We start from the raw sequence: 19,078 nt of genomic DNA, 5'->3' as shown, positions 1-19,078 counted from the left end.
AAACCCAACTAGAGAAAATAATTTATTGGGTACTCAGGTATATGGTCCTTTGTCACGTTTACTGGGGCAAAAGTCAACAGTTGGCTTCCTGGGTCTCCAAGTCAGAGTCCCCAATAGGGAAAAATGGAGCCTTAGTATTCTGATTCATTCCAGAATCTTTTCCATATAGAACTTCCCTCAAGACTCTGGTGCCTGTGTTAACTTCTTCTGTGTTCTTACTTCTCCGTTCCGTTATTTTGTGTACCGTAACTACATGCACAACACTGGGGAAAAGGATTCTACCAGAATAACTATGGCCTTGAGTCCCCTTTCCTGACTGAAGGCTTTTTATTCCTCCCAATCTGAGGTGACAAATCTCAAGCTCCTCGACTTAACTCAGCCGATTTCTCAGTTCTTATCCATTTAGGGCCCTCAACTCTAGTTTGACTTCATAGTAGAGGCTCAAATAATGAGACTATTCTGGTTCGGCACAAGTGAAGTTAGCAAGATGACTGGATTTTGACTGAAAGGTTAAAAAAACAGCCTGAGGGTTAGGGGTGCAGCCTATAAACCTGGAGCTGCCCACCCTGCCCTATACTTCCAAGAACAAATAGCAAGTCGCTTTTCAACAAAACCTGGCTTTGTGGATTGAGCATGAGGTCTGCCTCTTCATAGTACTTCAGCTTCACCCCTCCCTCCCTGCAGTGGGACCTGAGTGAGTCAACTTCAGAAATAAGCCCTGTTTAGAATTCTCACAAATGCTTTGTTTCATAAACAAAAAATCTGGAAAACAGTCTCAAGCAACAGTGGCAAAACAGAAACCTGGATCCAATTCCATCTAGTGTGTCCTTTCACTTCCTTTCATATTGAACCAACAGTCCTAGGTGTAAAGTGGGGAGGGTTGGTTTGAAGCTGCTAGTGAGGAATTCCTTTTTAGGCTAGAAGCTAATACGACAGACATGAACAAATGTAGGCACCAGGCAAAGGGCAAAGCCAGTAGCTGGTGAGATGGGGGTCAGAAGAAAATAAAGGAATGCTGCTAAGAATAGCACAGCAGAAGCTAAATGCATAGATCTTAAAGCTATTTTGGTGAATGGAAGTAGAGGCAAAAAAGGAAGTGAATACAGTCTTCAGAAACTAAGAGCCAGCTATGGAGTAAGGAGAGCATGATGACATGATGTCTCAGCTAATAAGCCCTCTTACAGGGAGCAACTCTGGGGAGTCTAGCAGGCATGAGACAAGCTTAGAAGCAATCAAAGCTGGAAGGATGTGCAAAGCCTCCTCAAAGTAAAACAGCAGAGGGCCACAGAGAATCTCGTGGAAGTTGAGGGGTCAGGTAGGAAAGAACATTGCCTCCACCCCTAAGAAAGCAGTTGAGCAACCAGTACTTTGAAAATTAGTAATAATGAGAAGTAGGGGGGAAAATGGGAAAGTACAGGAACTTCTGTGGTGGTCCACTGGTTAAAACTCCACAGTCCCAGTGCAGGGGCCCTAGGTTCAATTCCTTGTCAGGCACTTAAGATCCTGTGTGCTATGAGGCACAACGAAAAAAAATAAAGCTAATTTTTTTTTTTTTTTTAATGGGAAAATACAGCCAGGTCTTCTTATAGGAGATTATAAGACAGTCTCTTATAAGGTAGAAAGAAAGTCAGGTCCACTGGCCTATAAATGAAAGGGATAAACTCCAAGAATGAAGATAACATACTGGAGTAAACAGACTCTTCAATATTCTACTCCCTTTACTAACAGCTGGTTCAAGAATGGGTATGAGACACTAAGAGGAATTGGCTGTGCAGCTTCTGGGAAATGGCTTCACCAAAAGTTAAGACTCAGCCCTCTTTAGCATCCTCTAGATACCGGTATAAAGCCCAAGGCTATAAAGATATTCTTCGACTGTGAAGGGCGCCATTTGCCCAGCAAAGCAGTGAACAGGATGGCATCATGGAAAGAATTTGGATCTTCAGTGACCCACCAGCTAGCCCATCTGAGCTCCAGACAACTTATGTGAGAGACCAAGTTTTCTTCCTTTCAGCCAGTTAAGTTATTGTCTGCTATTAAACACAGCTTAATACTTTTGGCCACCTGATGACAAGAACCGACTCACTGGAAAAGACCCTGATGCTGGGGAAGATTGAAGGTGGGAGGAGAAGGGGATGACAAAGGATGAGATGGTTGGATGGCATCACCAACGCAATGGACATGAGTTTTAGTAGGCTCCAGGAGTTGGTGATGGACAAGGAAGCCTGGCATGCTACAGTCCATGGAGTTGCAAGGAGTCAGACACAACTGAGCTGAACTGAACTGAAACACAGCTAAAGGCATTTGAAAAGAAAAATGGAAATTCAAGCTATGTTGTGACAGTCAAACAATCCTAGTCGTGGAGTTCAACCCTAGTCGTGGAGTTCAGGAAGAGAAAGCTTTGCCCTGTAGGAATAACGCTCCTTGGTGGCCCCACCCCAGGCAGCATTCCAAACACAAAACTGTACCTCTCCCAGAACTCCCAAGTCTGAGCTCAGAAAGGAGGTAGGGTAATGCTCTCCTCAAACACCAGGGGGCCACTGATGGGGGAAGGGGAAGATGTGGAAGGATGGAAGCAAAGCCCATTCAAAGCATATCCTGAAGCCTTGGAATGAACCCAGATTTCAACATCTTTCTCAACATTCTGGCATTTCATTGCCCAATGAAAGTGAATTTGAGGATTCCTCAAAACCCAATATAAGCTCTGCCTGGAAAGTAAACCTTGCTGGAAATCCCATATCTCAGAAAGCCAGTGTCTCTGAAAAGCCAGAGTAGACTCTAAATTATGGCCTCTATCATGAATGTACCAGTGATATCAAGATCTACACCCTCCAAAGTCACTAGGATACCAGGCCTGAGAGGCTTATCTCCTGGGTCTGGGGACAGTGTTAAGCCCAAGCTCTAGGAAGATACGAGAGGGAAACAACTGTCACTAAGATAACAAGAGAAACAACTCCTGGAAAAGGCTGAGTGTGTGGATAATCCCACATCCTCACTGCTCACAGCCTGCTAGAAGCTCTAGTTCACCTCATCTAAAATCAAATTCTGTCTTCCTGTAAATCTGTTTCCCTTGCTGACTTTCTCATGGACCACCCTTCTCTATCATCCGTGCAATCCATAATTATATAGTCTTTGACTTCTCTCTGCAAAGAGCAGGCCAGTTGCCAGGTTTAGGTCTCTCCTCCTGTACGCCCACACCCTCTGTCTCCCATATTCTCACTAATCACTCCAACACACAGATTTTTGCCAGTCCATTTTCCACTATCAAGAAAACCCCTTTAAATTCCCTTATTAACCTTTAATGATGTCCTTAGTACCCTCTCTAGCAATCCTGACCCCATTACTTCTTATAACCTACCCTCCCTCCCACCTCCATACAAACACACAGGTGTACCCACAAACCTGCTCTGATCAGACTGGTTGCCTCACTTGCACTGGGCTACCTCCATGCTTTCATCCAGGTTACGTGCTTGGGGCCAGGACTGCCATGGGAAGTCCTGAAGTCAAGAAGGGCTGGGTTATGGCAAAGGAGACAGTGGCATGCAGCTGGCAGCACAGTTCAGCTCAACATTCAGCCCAACACTGATACACAGCTGTGCTCTAACTAAAGGAGAGGAACCAGTGAAAACAACAGCCAACATTCACCAAGTATTTACATATCAGACACTGTGCTAATAAGCATTTTACAAGTACCATCTCTTAACACTAAGAATCTCCATTCTAGAAGGTGTTATTACCATCTCCATGTTACACGAGGAAACTGACACAGAGATCAAGTAATTTATGCAGAGCTCCACAGCTAATTAAAGGTGGGCTTGCCACTCAAAGCCCAATGTGTCTGGTCGGAGTATTTTACTGAACCACCATCTCCCAAGTGGGCTAGACTTGCAGGGAATAATCACTTAACTTACATCAAGTCCTTCCTTTCTCCAGTATCCTTAGAGAAAGACCCCTTGAAAGGACTGAAAGGACCACATCCAGTTGGAAGCATCTCATGACTAACCACCAGATGAAATGCTGCAGTCATATTTTTACCCATTTCACATTCAAGACCAAGCTCCCAAGGACCTCTTCTGCAGCTGCCTCACTGTACATAACCATCCTCATTCAATCCATCTCAAAACAAATTCTGACAATGACACATGAACTGTACATAGTCAGCTGGCCTACCAGGTCCTTTATGCAGCTCAACATATAAGGTGACACCAAGTTAAGACAAGTGAAGTTCCAATTTGGGTGCTTCCATCTCCCTCCCTGATCCTGATCCAGTGCCTGTCAAACCCAGGAGGGGCTTGGAGTCAGGTGTTTGATCGTGGAGAAAGCTGCTAGGGTTGGCCCAGCAGATGGGGAAGGGGATGGCATCACTTCTTCACAATCTGAATGACATCCTCGTCCTCCAACGTATGGTCTTTACCCACTTTTTGAGGATTGTGTTTCACAGACAGACCCCACACCAGAGCACTGTATGGAAGGAAAAAAAGAACATTCAGTGTAAATAATCACCTAGCTTCTAGCTACCTAGGTGTCACTTTCTGTTTAGAGTTAGCATTCCAGTTCTTAAGAGTCAAAGGCCTGCAACAGACAAGGTTCCCAATCCCCAGTCAAAGCCCAAAGGCTTTAGCTTCCCCTGAAGTGTGGCACACTGGAGCCTTCACATAAAATGTGGAAGACTTGAAAGTTATGTGGTTCCCCATGCTCCAGAGCCAATTTATGAAAGTCAAGCAAAAAAATACAAATGAGAAGTGTGACGAGACTAATTTAAAAATAAAAGGAGAAAGCACAGACTTGTTATAGAGAAATACCCTGAAATAATTGATTGGAAATTGATTCCTACAAATGCAATGTCAGTTACAGGATACTAGTTTTCATTGGGCCTATGAACCATCAGTGGTTACTGGTAAGAAACGTAGGATATCCTTCCTTAGCCATACTAGGAGAACTCTATCAAGAGAGTATTTGCTTATCCAAAAGGTTTAGGGGGGGCTCAGTACCCAGTGAAGCCCAATATGATGCTGGCAGGAAGAATTAACATTTTGTGTTTGCCAAGAGGAAAATGAATTAACAAGAGAACCTCAGAGCAATTTGTATTGTCAGCCCTCCCAACTTGAAACGGTGTTTAGGGCTCTTCCTGCTCCAAGTTGGCATGGTGTCACTTTCTGTTTTGATTCAGCATTTAACAAGACATTGCAAGGTTCTAACCAAGCAAGCATTTCCTGATGCCTAATTTCTATAACAGGGAGGCCTGGCGTGCTGCGATTCATGGGGTCGCAAAGAGTCGGACACGACTGAGCGACTGAACTGACTGAATTTCTATAACACTATCCTAAGAATTATTCATTAGAAGAATCAGTAGCTCACAGGGAAAAGAAAGCACCACATGCCATCATACTTACTATTTAAATTCTTTGATAAGATTTTTGTGAATCTTCATGCAGAAATCCTCCACCGTGGTCCTGGAGTAAGGCAGCACCACTGGAGACGTGTAATCGGGCAACTGGCCCTTGGGTTTGGTGTAACTAGAACACAAAGGGAGCAAGGCTGCTTACTTCTTAGAGTGCTTCATGTGTGAACACAACTCAACCCTCCATCAACCCAGACCAGACATGGATAACCTCTATCTTGAGGGAGAAGGTGCCCTCAATATGGCCTTGCAGATGATAGGAATTAATTTATTTTTATCTCCAAAAACAGATTATGTTAATGAGCTCTAGCAGGTATTATTTTTGGACAGTCTGCTTTAAGTCCTACAGTAATAACACCCTCTCCACTAAGACTTACATCCTCACTAGTTTCAGATAGTCCCAGATCTTTTCCAACAGGTCATCAAAATTCCAGCGGTGATGGGCAGAGATGGGTACACAGTGTGGCACCTTATAGATAATATCCAACTCCTCAATGGAAATCTGATCAATCTTATTTAACACATAGATACAGGGGATATAGACTCTACAGAAATAGAAAAACAGTATGTTAGTCTAGAGCTGTGGACAAGACTGTCAGTCTGATTCAACAGCCCCTCACCCAGGACTCAAAATCAGAGACTCTAAACTGGAATCATGAGGAAGTCAGCCAAAAAAAAGAAAATGTTTCCTATCAAAATAAGGTCGAACATGCAAAAAGTGAATTATCAGTTAAGAAGTAACGGAACTCAAGCCACAGTCCCTAGTCATGCAACTAATTATTGAGAAAGCATGCTGCAGTGTAAATAATATAAGCTTTAGAGTCACACAGAATGTATTCCCAGCTCTGTCACTTTCTAGACATGTGTCCCTAGGCGATCTCAGAGTTAATTTCCCAGTTGTTTTATGAACTGTAAGAATGTAAAACACTTCTAATAGTATAATAACTGCAAGAATTAAAAAAAAAAATTTTAAACACAACATCTAGCAGTGTCACAATCCTAACTGTTCAATCAATAGGGCAGCTAAGGTTACTAATAATTAGGCCAGCTACAATTGCCTCACTTATAAAACATGTAACTCAAAGCACCAGTTTTTGTCTGTTTTCAAAATGCCAGAAATAACAGTAGTTTCAATTATTAATTTCAAATAGTACTGTCTCATGTTATGTAAGATCTCAGTTATGTACTCTTAGAGAACAGATACATCCCAGTCTGCTCTAAGTTCTGCAGAAGAGCCTACAGAATTTCTCAGATGGATTAATTCTGTGAGAGCAGACTGAGAACCTACTCTCTTGAACCATCATACAACACAGAGCTTAGGGGATAGTCTAGTTCATAGCAAGTAACTGAAACAAGCAATTTGATAATCATCAAACTTCAGAGCAAAGAAGGATGTTAGCAATCAAGAACAACCCTTCATTTTATCAAGAAAGCAAGGAAAAAAAAGAAGAAAAAAAAAAAGAAAGAAAGCAAGGCCCACTATTATTAATAAGAGCACAACTGGAGTTAGAACTGCTGTCTGCCAGATTCACAATCCAATGCTGTTTCCATTACAAGGCTTCAAATTCAAACTCAGGCACCATTTAATTAGTACCTGTTTCCTTCCACCACATCAATGAGGTCATCTGCTGTGGCGTCACTACGCAGAGTCACATCAGCATTATGGATTTTGTACTCAGCCAGAATGCTCTTCACAGTTTCAGCATCCAGCTCACTCTGAGGGCACTGAATGGGCACAGAAGACAACAACTGGTCAGAGAGCAAAAAAAAAAAATCTCCTAAAAGTGTCTGTTGATATACCCAGATAATTCTAGATAAAGGGCAAATTTATTTCTAAAGACTGTTATCCTAGATAAGACAGGCTTTGAGTAGGAAATAGTTAAAATCTAAAGAGGTAATTAAATTAAAATGTCATATGGGTGGGCCCTAATCCAATATGACTCATGTTCCCCCTTACAAGATTGGAACACAGACACACAGAGGGAGGATCATATGAAAACACAGGAAAAGACAGCCATTTATAAGCCAAAGACAGAGGCCTCAGAAGAAACCAGTATGGCTCACATCTTGATGTCAAATATCCAGGCTCCAGAATTAAGAGAATTATATTTCTGCTGTTTACACCACCCACTCTATAGTACTTTACTACAGCAGCCATAGCAAAAATACAGAAAGAAGCCTCCAACTCAAACATTATGAGAAGATAATAGGAAAGATCTTTGGGGCAGGACAGCTTAAGTCTATGCCAGTCAAATAATTTGGACCTCTAGAATATTAGATGTTATAGGAAATTCTCAATCCTCAATATATGACTTAGAAGGAGCATTTGATAGAACCGATCACTCTACCAATCTGAAACACTTTCTTTAATTGGCTTTCAGGATTCTAAACTTCTCTGATTTTCTTTCTTGACTGAGAAGTTTCATTTGCTGATTCTTCCCATCTCCTGGCCTCTAATCATTGTGAGAGGGTGGAGGAAGGTATCACAAGGCTCAATCCTTGGAACTCTTTTCTATTTATACTCCCTTCCTCAGCTAAGTGATCTCAGCTAAGCTCATGGCTTTAAAATTGATAACCAATAAATTTATACCTGCAGCAAGATCTTTCATCAAATGCCTACTGCTACTGCTAAGTCACTTCAGTCGTGTCCGACTCTGTGCGACCCCATAGATGGCAGCCCACCAGGCTCCCCCGTCCCTGGGATTCTCCAGGCAAGAACACTGGAGTGGGTTGCCATTTCCTTCTCCAATGCGTGAAAGTGAAAAGTGAAAGTGAAGTCGCTCAGTCATGTCCGACTCCTAGCGACCCCATGGACTGCAGCCCACCAGGCCCCTCCGTCCATGGGATTTTCCAGGCAAGAGTACTGGAGTGGGGTGCCATTGCCTTCTCTGATCAAATGCCTATTTGACAGTAATATTTGGATATCTAACTTGTGTTACTGGCATCTTAATATCTGATCTTCCCCTCCCTTCCAAACCTATTCTGCACTTAAATCCTATCATTTTAGTCACGAGAGTCCGTTTTCTAGCTCATAACAAAAACTCACCATCACCTCTTTCTCTCACAACCCACATCCAGTTTAGCTGTAATTCCCACCAACTATTTCCAAGATCTTTCCACAATAACTACTCCACATCTCCTCCACTATTACAACTCTGATCTAAGAAACAATCACCTCTTGCCTAGATTATTTTAATAACGTCTTAAATGGGTTCTGTGTTTCTGTTCTTAACCCATTTCAGTCTGTTTTCAACAAACAGCCAGACTGATTCCATTAAAACCTGAATCAATTTTATTCCACAGACTGGAACCCAACCATCTTCTGCAAAGTAAAAGTATGTACGGCCCTATGCCATGACTTCGTTTCTTAACTATTCTTCTACTTGCTCATCCTGTTGGTCTTCAAACAAGCAAAGGCAAGCTCTACCTGTCTTGCACTTGGATGTTCCCTCTACATGAAATGCCCTTCCTCAAGATATTCATTTGGTTCACTCCTTCTTGTTACCTCAGTGAAGATTTCTCTGATCAACCTACTTAGAACCACAACCCTTCCACCAACACTCTCCATCCTCTTTCCCTAGTTAACTTCTGTCCTTAGTTTATCCTAACATAATACGCTGTAATAGTGCAGCAGGTAGCACTCAGACTCATAATATACTATAATCACTCATTAATTTTGTTTGCTACTTACCCATTCGAATATAAAGCCAGGAATTTTTGCCCCCTCTTCCATTTCCAAATAGGAAAAGGAGTACATCAAGCCTGTATATTGTCACCCTGCTTATTTAACTTATATGCAGAGTACATTATGAGAAACACTGGGCTGGAGGAAGCACAAGCTGGAATCAAGATTGCCGGGAGAAATATCAATAACCTCAGGTATGCAGATGACACCACCCTCATGGCAGAAAGTGAAGAAGAACTAAAGAACCTCTAGATGAAAGTGAAAGGGGAGAGTAAAAAAGTTGGCTTAAAGCTCTACATTCAGAAAACTAAGATCATGACATCCGGTCCCATCACTTCATGGCAAATGGATGGGAAACAGTGTCAGACTTTATTTTTCTGGGCTCCAAAATCACTGCAGATGGTAACTGCAGCCATGAAATTAAAAGATGCTTACTCCTTGGAAGGAAAGTTATGACCAACCTAGATAACATATTAAAAAGCAGAGACATTACTTTGCCAACAAAGGTTTGTCTAGTGAAGACTCATGAGAGTCCCTTGGACTGCAGGGAGATCCAACCAGTCCATCCTAAAGGAGATCAGTCCTGGGTGTTCACTGGAAGGACTGATGCTGAAGCTGAAACTCCAATCCTTTGGCCACCTGATGTGAAGAGCTGACTCATTTAAAAAGACCCTGATTCTAGGAAAGATTGAGGGCAGGAGGAGAAGGGGACGACAGAGGATGAGATGGCTGGATGGCATCACCAACTCAATGGACATGGGTTTGGGTGGATTCCAGGAGTTGGTGATGGACAGGCTGGCATGCTGTGGTTCATGGGGTCGCAAAAGAGTTGGACACGACTGAGCGACTGAACTGACTGAACTTCCATTTCCCCGGAAAGCCTAAAACAATGGTGGCCCATGGGAGGTGCTCTATAAATCTGTGTTGAATGAATGAAAATAGATGATATAAGCAGCCATCTACTTCATGCAAGCATAAGCTTTAGTTCCATACCACCCCAAAGAGGAAATAAAGCCACAAAAGTAGTCTGAGACGGACTCCTGTCCTACTCTGTCAAGTCATTACAATGTCATTGTAGGACTTCAATTAGCTCTGGGAGAAGCCAAGCAATTTCCAAATGTCAGTGTCCACGAACCACAATCCACTCTCCACCCCAGTCCCTTCAACAACCTACCCCATATACTTTCTTCACTTACAGTGGCTGTGAGATTAATGCCTCCTTTATCCTTCTTCTTAAAGCCAATGTTGGGGGGTTTGCTGTTCAAGCGAATGCCAAAGCCTTCCAGCTCATTTTCAATTATCTTCTTATGTCCCAAGGGTTTCAGGACATCCAGAACAATCAAGATCAAGTTACACGTTCTGGCCACTGAAGAATTGAAAATAAAAAAATCTTTTTCAAAGATCATTAAAGACCTGCAAATGCAGGAGATGTAAGAGACGAAGGTTCGATCCCTGGGTAGTGAAGGTCCCCTGAAGGAGGAAATGGCAACCCACTCCAGTATTCTTGCCTCAAAAATCCTATGGACAGAAGAGCCTAGTGGGCTACAGTCCATAGTGTCACAAAGAGTCGGACACAACTGAAGTGACTTAGCATGCATACATATACACACACACATGAAGTTAAGGTTTCCAAAGATTTATGCCAGAGTCACTCTGCAATGTATGCTTTGTTTTCTGTTAGTGCATGGAGAGATGTGTCTAGATCTAGATATACTAGCATTCTAGATACACTAGCAGAAAAATAATTTGGAATGAAGATACAAACCAGGTAATAACCTGAATCCCTGAAAAAGTTCAGAAAGATTTAAAAGAAAACAGTTATCCAGTTCGCATATTTTTTGTCAACTTTCTTGAGCTATAATTTATAAAAAATAAATAGTACCCATGTTAAGCATACAATTTGATCACAAATGTATACACCTATGTAACCACCATAGCAACTGAGATTCGGAACATTTCATCATCTCCAAAAGTTCCCTTGTACCCCTTTGCAATCTCTCCCTTTCAATTCCCAGTCACCCACTGCTCTGTCACCATAGGTTAAGTTGCATTTTTAAGAATTTTCTATAAATGGAATCATACAAAATATAGTCTTTTGTGCCCAACTCTTTTCATTTAGCAAGTTCCTAATAGTTATCCATGAATGACTTCAAACCTATAATTCTATAAATAGCTAAATTATTACTTTAATGTAAGGGTGGAATAAAAATACTTTCAAACATGAAAAAAACAAGAACAATTTACCTATCATTCACTCTTTTTCGTTAAGTTTCTAAATAATGTACTTCAGCAAAACATGAAAATAACCCAAAAAAGGTAAGACAACTCTAAGAAATAGGGGATCCCATACACAATCTCAGCCATGCAAAAAATCTGGAGCTGGAGAAGGAAATGGCAACCCACTCCAGTATTCTTGCCTGGGAAATCCCATGGACAGAGGAACCTGGTGTGCTACAGTCCCTGGGGTAACAAAGAGTCAGACACGACTGAGCAACTTCACTTTCACTTTCAAGAAATAAATAAATGTATCTATAAAAAAAAAAATCTGGAGCTACACTGTCCAACACAGACTCCACTAGCCACCTGGGGCTATTCAAATTTAAATTAAAATGATAAAATTTAAAATTCCATAACTCAATTGCACCAGGCACACAAAGTCCTCAATAGCCACTGTATTCAAATATCTAGAAAAATACTGATTGATAGGCATTTGATCTACTGGAACATTGAAAACTATTAGCAAACAGAAAAGCAAACAAAATAAGAACCAATTATTAACTCAATGAAAAACAAATTTAAAAAGCAGATTTCAAGATTAAAGAAATCAAGTCATAATACAGTACTTATCTCAGCACTGAATAAGTTACACAGTCATTACATAATAACATAAACCATGACTGATGAGTTAACTAAAAATTATAACTTGAAAAAATATATTTGAAAATATATTTGAAAAAATAGAAGAGATATGGAGTATGAGAGAGCTAATTTCCTACCATAACATGAAACCAATAGATGGTATTTAAAATTAATTAACCATGAAACAGTAATATAAGCATAACATTTTAAAATATGAAGTAGAATAAACAGTTGAAGACTTGACAGTACTTGCCAATGAGGAATAACAGTAGAGATGAAAACAGATGGAGTAGCAGATTAGTGCAATTTATGATTAGTCTTTTTTTTTTTTTTTTAAAGGTTGCATCATGTGGCTTGTGGTCCTTGACCAAGGATTGAATCCACTCCCTAAGCAGTGAAAGCATGGAGCTCTAACCACTGGACCACCAAAGAATTACCCTATGATTAGCCTTTTATAACATTTTACTTTATTTATTTTTTTGTATAAAATTTTACTTTAAATGAAAAAAAAAAAAGAAGAAAAGGCATGAGTGGGAGTCAGGAAACCTGAGGTCTAGCTCTGAATCTGTCACAACAGGGCAACATTCTATCAAAGCGCTTCACTTCTCCTGTCCTTCCTTTCCCTTCAAATGGGGGTCTGGACTGTTCTCTGGATACCTTCAAGTTCCAACATTTTGCTCCAGTGAGAAGTCAGGTAAAACTACTCCCTTCACTGTGGTGCCAACTCCAAGCTCCACAGTCCCTAAAGGAACAGCACCCAGTGAAGAGATGATATACCAGGACGGTGGCCCCAGAATACCCACCTGCAATGACTTGACGGCCTCTACCTTTCCCATCCTTGGCACCCTCAATGATACCTGGGAGATCCAGAAGCTGCAAGATTAAGGAGAGAAAAGGAAAAGTTGGTTATAAATCTCAACAGATTAAACAGAATGATTTAAGTATTCAAAATTCAGGAGATCCAAATCTAACCTTCCTTGTAAATCAATGTGTAAATCTTACTTTTACTAAGCATCTACTAAATACCAGCTGCAAGCTTCTTACATACTTTATCTCACTCAAAATACGTAGCAAGTCTGTGAATAAGGATATTAGTTGAAGTTCAGAGAGGATAAGTGGTTTGCCCAAAGTCACAGTCCAAATAAATCAGATTTTAATCCACATCTTGGGGACACAAATCCATAATTCTACCTTAGTATCTTTCAATATTTTCCCACTTTGCAGAAAGTTGAGCCTCCACACAAATTCTTTACTATAGATAATAACTGGATCATGATATTCACAAGTGATAAATCCTGAGACCTTTGCAAATCCTCCAATTCACAAAAATTTCTGCAGCCATTCTTAAGCAAGCACACAAGAATCGCCTATAAAACAATTCAGAATGCAGATATTTAAGCCCTATTCCTGCAAATTCTACTTTGCAAGAGCCAACGTAGGATTCAGATACTGATGTGTATTTCAAAAGGCTCCAAGGGTGACTCTGATATGTGTCCTCAGTTGAAAATAACCACTCAATTGCCCGGGAAATGCAATAAAGTAAAACTTCACATAAGTCACAGTGTATGTACCTAATGATAAGAACATCAAAACCAAATCTGTAGCACTCATGATTCAAATTCATAAACTACAGTTACAAGCTCTTAAGAGTCCGTTACAAGCATATGTAAAACCTGAAAATACCAAGGGCCATGGTACTGAATGGCCAATACTGAATTATCTACATGAACAGACAGGGATATAGTTAGAGCTTATCAAAACATCATTTAAAACTAGTCTTTGCTGGGGAATTCCCTGGCAGTCCAGTGGTTAAGACTCTCCACTTTGAATGCCGAGGGCCTGGGTTTCATCCCAGGTCTAGGAACTAAGATCCTACAAGCTATGCAGCATGGCCAAAGGGAAAAAAAACAACTATCCTTTGTGGTAAGCATATCTGATATTACAGAAATAAACTTCACATTAAATAAACCACAAGGAAAAAGAACAAACTCGGGAGGTGTTTAGAGTCCAACTTTTCCATTCAAGAACCTGCTCAAAAGCTCCTCTCTATTCCTCACTACATAATAAATAACATCACCTCCTCTAAAACTGGGACTAGTGAGCACGCCAGATCTTGATTTCTAAGTACCTGTCTCCAACAAAAGGGAGGAACAGCTCCTTCAGAAGTGGTTCATTGCAGGGCTGGGGCAGGGAAAATATAAGATAAGCCTGGGGACCTCCCTGGTGATGCAGGGGCAAAGACTACACTCCCAATAATTCAGGGGGCCTAGGTTCAATCCCTGGTCAGGGAACTAGATTCTGCCTTCTGCAACTAAGACCTGGCACAGTGCAATAAATAAAATAATATTTCCTTTAATATTAAACTGAGAAAAAAAGAGCAAGAGCTTTCTAACTGTGGCAGCTGAACATGTTGGAGAAATTTATTGAGGCCCCAACACACATAAAAGCAAGTTAACTTAAGCTTTTCTTGAGAGGGAAATATTTAAAATTACATTAAACTATTTAAATATTTTAAATTACACTGAACTATTAAAATGTGGCAACTAAATTTCACCCAATAAAAACAGGCCATCCTTTACATATATGAATTTCAGATTACAACTAAGAATTGAGAAAAGAAAAAATATATCTTCAAATCACATAACTGTAGGATTTTAAGATCTGGATGCTAACCTACTTTAAATTCGAATGCCTTTAGAAGTTAAAGCAGATATATGTGCATGTCCATATACATAGATACACAACACACACACATACATATATATGACAAGAGTCCTAGGGACTCTGGCAAGGTGAAACATAAGCCCCATAATTTTTAAAGCACTGTACATCCACTTTGCAGGCCAATCTCTGACTATGTGAAACATCAGTTTTCTTCTAGCATCACTGGTTAATTGGTTAGTTGGTGGTTCAGCTACTAGTTGAACATCTCCAGACACAGTAACTAATTACCTCAAGAGGTACTATTCCATTTTTAGGCACCTTTATTGTTAAAAAAATCTTCCTAACAACACCACCAACAACAAAAACCAGAAATCAATCTCCTTATAATTATTAGATGGTTCTAATTTTGTATACCATTCCCCAGAGAATCACAGATAATGAATCCTCTGCCACAAAAGAGCCTTTAAAAAAACATTTTGAGGGCAATCATTTTAATCCAGTTAAACACACCTACTAGTATGCCTACTTAACTTGGTTTCTGGAGAAAGTTGAAAGGGAAGGAAAAACAGGCAGAGGGCACAGATGGAAAAGAAAGCACCATGAAAAAAAGGAAGAAAAAAACCTGAAAAGGTCAAAAGAGACTGAAATAAATAAAGGTTTTGAGGAAAAGACAAGAAAAGAGAGGGGTTTTACCAAGCGTTGCCATAACATCTCTTCAGGAAAGAGGTTACTCTCTGAACTGACAAAACTGACTATCAATAAGATTCTGAAATCCGATGAAATTAAGAAATGGTCCAGATATGCCCAAGTGTCCTCATTCTTATTATATACATTGGCATGGAGTCCTAGAAAGGCATGTGTTCTAATGGAACCTAACCAGAAAGAAAAAGTCACTGAAAATACCACCAGGACACTGGTCCCTCCTTACTTCAGACTCTGTAATAAGGAAATATGAATGCACTTCACAACTCACTCTGTAACTCACTGTTTAGAGGGAAAACAAATGCCTACACTAAAGAGTTTTTAAATGTTCTGCCAAGGCACTGGGGGCATTCTGATTTTCAAGACAAACAGCAATTCTCAGTATCTGTCAACCTACTAGATCCAAGAAGCTCACAATTTCACCATTAGATTCTACTACACCGATGTCAAAAATAACAGATCCAAATCTTTGGAAAGTTGGATTTTTCAGAGATTACTATGGCAAAAATTAAGCAACACACAAAAAAGAAACAAATGTGGCAGTATTCAATCTGACTCCAAAGTCTGAGAAGTTACATGGCACCTAACAGTGTCCATATCCCATTAGTAAATAACTAACTGTTATTTACTTACAGCTACAGTAAATGTAGCTGTAAGATCATAAATAATTGTTTGGCTCTAACTATTAAAGGAACAGGTTACTTCTCTTGGTCTGGAGCACCACAAAAAATTACTAGAAACAGAAAAGTTGTCAGGAAATAATTACTAAGACACTGAGGGTATGAACCTACTGAGACACTAAGGGTTTGGGAACCTCTAGCCTAGATTCAAATGTCATGAAATTCAGAACCTTACCTTCTTAGCTGTGGAGCCAAAAAGAAAGTGTTACATCATATTTTACACATATCTTTCATACCCAAGTGGACTCCTCATTTGGGAGCCCTAAATCTATCATCTATCTGAGAACTTTTGAAGACAACAACTTCATTAAGCCTCACAGATAAGAATTACCTTCTAAAAAGGGTCTGATCATGTTATTCTTTATTAAGAAGTTTCTAATGGCTCCCAGCTATGTACAAAATAAAATTCAACTTCCTTGACAGGCACATAAGATCCTTCATAATTCAGCTCCAATCTACCTTTCCAAATTCAGTTTCTACTACTTCCTATCCACAGCTAAGCTCAAAATGCAGGCTGTTCCCCATTACAGCTGCCTGAAATTGCCCTTTATATTCTCCAGCTGATAAAATTCTAATAAACATCAAAACCCATCTTACTGTCACTTTCCATGTAAAGCTTTTTCTGTCTTAGCAGACCTTCCCTCACCCCATCCTCAGGTGGAAAAAGTAGTCCTTCCTTTCTCCGTGTTTTTACAAACAATATTTTTATTTGTATGCACTGGTCTTCTCTGTCTCCCCTGCTAGCCAAAGAGGTTCTAGTAGATCAAATACGAGGCTTGGCATACAGAAAGTTCCAAGTAAGTTTTTTTTTAATGAATGGAAGAACTGACTTCTTCCAGTCCTTGGCCTGCAGGCCTAACTTACCTGGATCTTAGCACCTTTGTATCTGATGACGCCAGGCACAGTGGTCAGGGTAGTGAACTCATAGGCTGCCACCTCAGAATATACCCCTGCCAGGTTACTGAGCAGCGTTGACTTCCCCACAGACGGAAAACCCACAAACCCAATTCGAGCATCACCCGTCTTGGCAACATCAAATCCTAAAATATCAATAAATATAAAAAGAAGAATGTTATCCTGGGAGCATTGAGACTCAAGCAATTCCTTTTACATTCTGGTCGCCTACCCCTCTAAAACCTATTTCTCCAACTTTTAACAGTTTTATCTCTAGGGTAGAACTTAAGCACACAAAATTCCCCCATGGCAATTCACAGTATTTAATGGATTGTTTGATGGAAAAACTTTATACCTCTAACTGTTGTTATATACCTATGCACAGTATTTAGGGCCCAAATATTACACAATAATTGATCTAAAAAACTTTTTTTTTTCCCTACAAACTCTGGGAACTGTGTGACTAGCAGTTTTCTTTTCTTACAATTAGTTGCAAACAAATTCAAAGCCAAATTTGTGGCCCTTCTCTAGAAGCGTACAGACCTTGTGACATTACTTTTCATACCAACTTTCTCTTGGCTTCAACTTACTCTTCCTACCTTCACTTCCCTTTGCAGGAACTTCCTTTATCTTGTCGACTCTTTATTTATATATTTCACTGAGCCAACATAAATCTATTTTGGATCAGGACAGGATATACATAAACAAAACCCTAGTTCACTTAGAGAGAATATTCATTAACCTTTGAAATCAGCAGAATTGGGAATTCCCTGGCAGCCCAGTGGTTACAACCCTGCACTTTCACTGCCAAGGCCCAGGTCAATCCCTGATAGGGGAACTAAAATCCCACAAGCAACATTGTATGGCCAAATAAAAAAAAAACCCACACAAACCCAGAAATCAATAGAATAAAAATAAACACAATTCAAGAATTTAAGCTTAGAAAACATAAATCTACTTTGATAGACATTTCTAAACTAGTTTTTACCTTTACTACTTTCATAAAAATTACACACACACAAAAGGAAAAGAGAAACCCAAACACAAACCTTCTCCTGGTCCTCCACCACCACCACCTTTTGGAGTAATGAGCTCCCTGCGAAGCTTAGCAAGACGAGCCTTAAGCAACCCTAGGTGGTGTGCTGTGGCCTTGTTCTTCTGAGTCCGAGCCATCTATTAGGGAGGAATCACAGCCATAAATCAGAAGCAGTTCCTACAAGGTAAAACATCCAGAATGAATGCTCCCCCAGCTCTGAGAAGGATGTTTTCTTCTAAGTCCTCTAACGTCACTATACCCATTTTAAGTCAGACTTTGAAAGAGTAAAAATCCATTCTCTTCATCACCCAGTCAATTCGCCTCATTACAGAGCAAACAACTGAGGCCCAGAGAAGAAATGTGACCAAAATCATTACAATCAGCGTTCACAGACTAGACTACAACTCAACTGCTGAACCCTTTTCAACTGCTTGTACCCCGTGTACCCCAATCGATTTTAAAGAACTCTGAGCCCTTCAGACAGAAGAACCACACAACAATCCAGGTGAAATCAAACCTACCACAGGTGACAATTTACTTCCAGATCCTATTCCCGGGAGCAACACTCTGGGAAAAGGGGTCACCAAAGCAGAGACTAGGGAAGAAGGGGTGTGAAGAAAGATACTGAGGTTCGTGAGCAAGTCAGGGCTAAAGTGAGGAGATCGGATTCCGTGCTGCTCACAGAAAAGAAACAGAAAACTGAAAGTTCAGACAGAAGCCGAATGCTGGGAGGGGGCGCCAAGTAAGGTGCAAAAGTAAGTAGCGCGGGCCCGGGCTGAGGGGAGTCAAGAAGAGCGAGCACAGGCTGAGGGGAGGCCGGCAACGCGGCCCCGGGCCTGACACGTCTGAGGGGAGCTCAGGCGGGAGCAACGCCGCTTCAGAGGAAGGCTAGGACGGAGCGTTCGAGCGTCCGTTACCTCGGCTTCGATCTCCGCGATCTTAGCTAGGGTGCTGCTCATGGTGGCGAGTTGCGGGGGACTCAACGGCCTCCACAGGAGCAGTTCCCCGCCTCACAGTCGCCGGCAGACCGGCCACAACCACCAGGCGCTACAGCAGTGCGCAAGCGCGGTATTTCCTGTTCTCACGAGAGTTCCCCGCGTGGCTCACCGCGAGATTTACAACGTGAATTGGTTTCCTCCTCCTCCTCAGCCCGCCCCGCC

At 40.9% G+C, this 19,078-nt stretch overlaps 1 protein-coding gene across 2 annotated transcripts; it reads right to left on the bottom strand.

The window, feature by feature from the left end:
* Window positions 1–11: 11 nt before the first annotated feature.
* Window positions 12–19,026, bottom strand: DRG1 (developmentally regulated GTP binding protein 1). Of its 2 annotated transcripts, none has more exons than XM_010828798.1 (9): window positions 18,836–19,026; window positions 17,932–18,055; window positions 16,853–17,028; window positions 12,746–12,815; window positions 10,280–10,449; window positions 6,993–7,123; window positions 5,776–5,943; window positions 5,391–5,513; window positions 12–4,458 (listed from the first exon to the last, which is right to left on the bottom strand). In XM_010828798.1, the coding sequence occupies exons 1-9, from the start codon at window positions 18,875–18,877 to the stop codon at window positions 4,359–4,361; spliced, it is 1,104 nt and encodes a 367-aa protein (XP_010827100.1). In that variant the 5' UTR covers window positions 18,878–19,026; the 3' UTR covers window positions 12–4,358. The 2 variants fall into 2 exon arrangements, with proteins under 2 accessions (XP_010827100.1, XP_010827101.1); XM_010828799.1 differs by having other exon boundaries at window positions 17,932–18,095; window positions 18,836–18,969.
* Between the last annotated feature and the right edge of the window lie 52 nt (window positions 19,027–19,078).

This window comes from Bison bison, unplaced genomic scaffold, assembly GCF_000754665.1.
Source record: "Bison bison bison isolate TAMUID 2011002044 unplaced genomic scaffold, Bison_UMD1.0 scf7180017864495, whole genome shotgun sequence".
In the NCBI taxonomy this organism is placed as follows: domain Eukaryota; kingdom Metazoa; phylum Chordata; class Mammalia; order Artiodactyla; family Bovidae; genus Bison; species Bison bison.
Note: the sequence above shows the minus strand (reverse complement) of the source record. Positions and strands in the feature narration are given on the sequence as shown.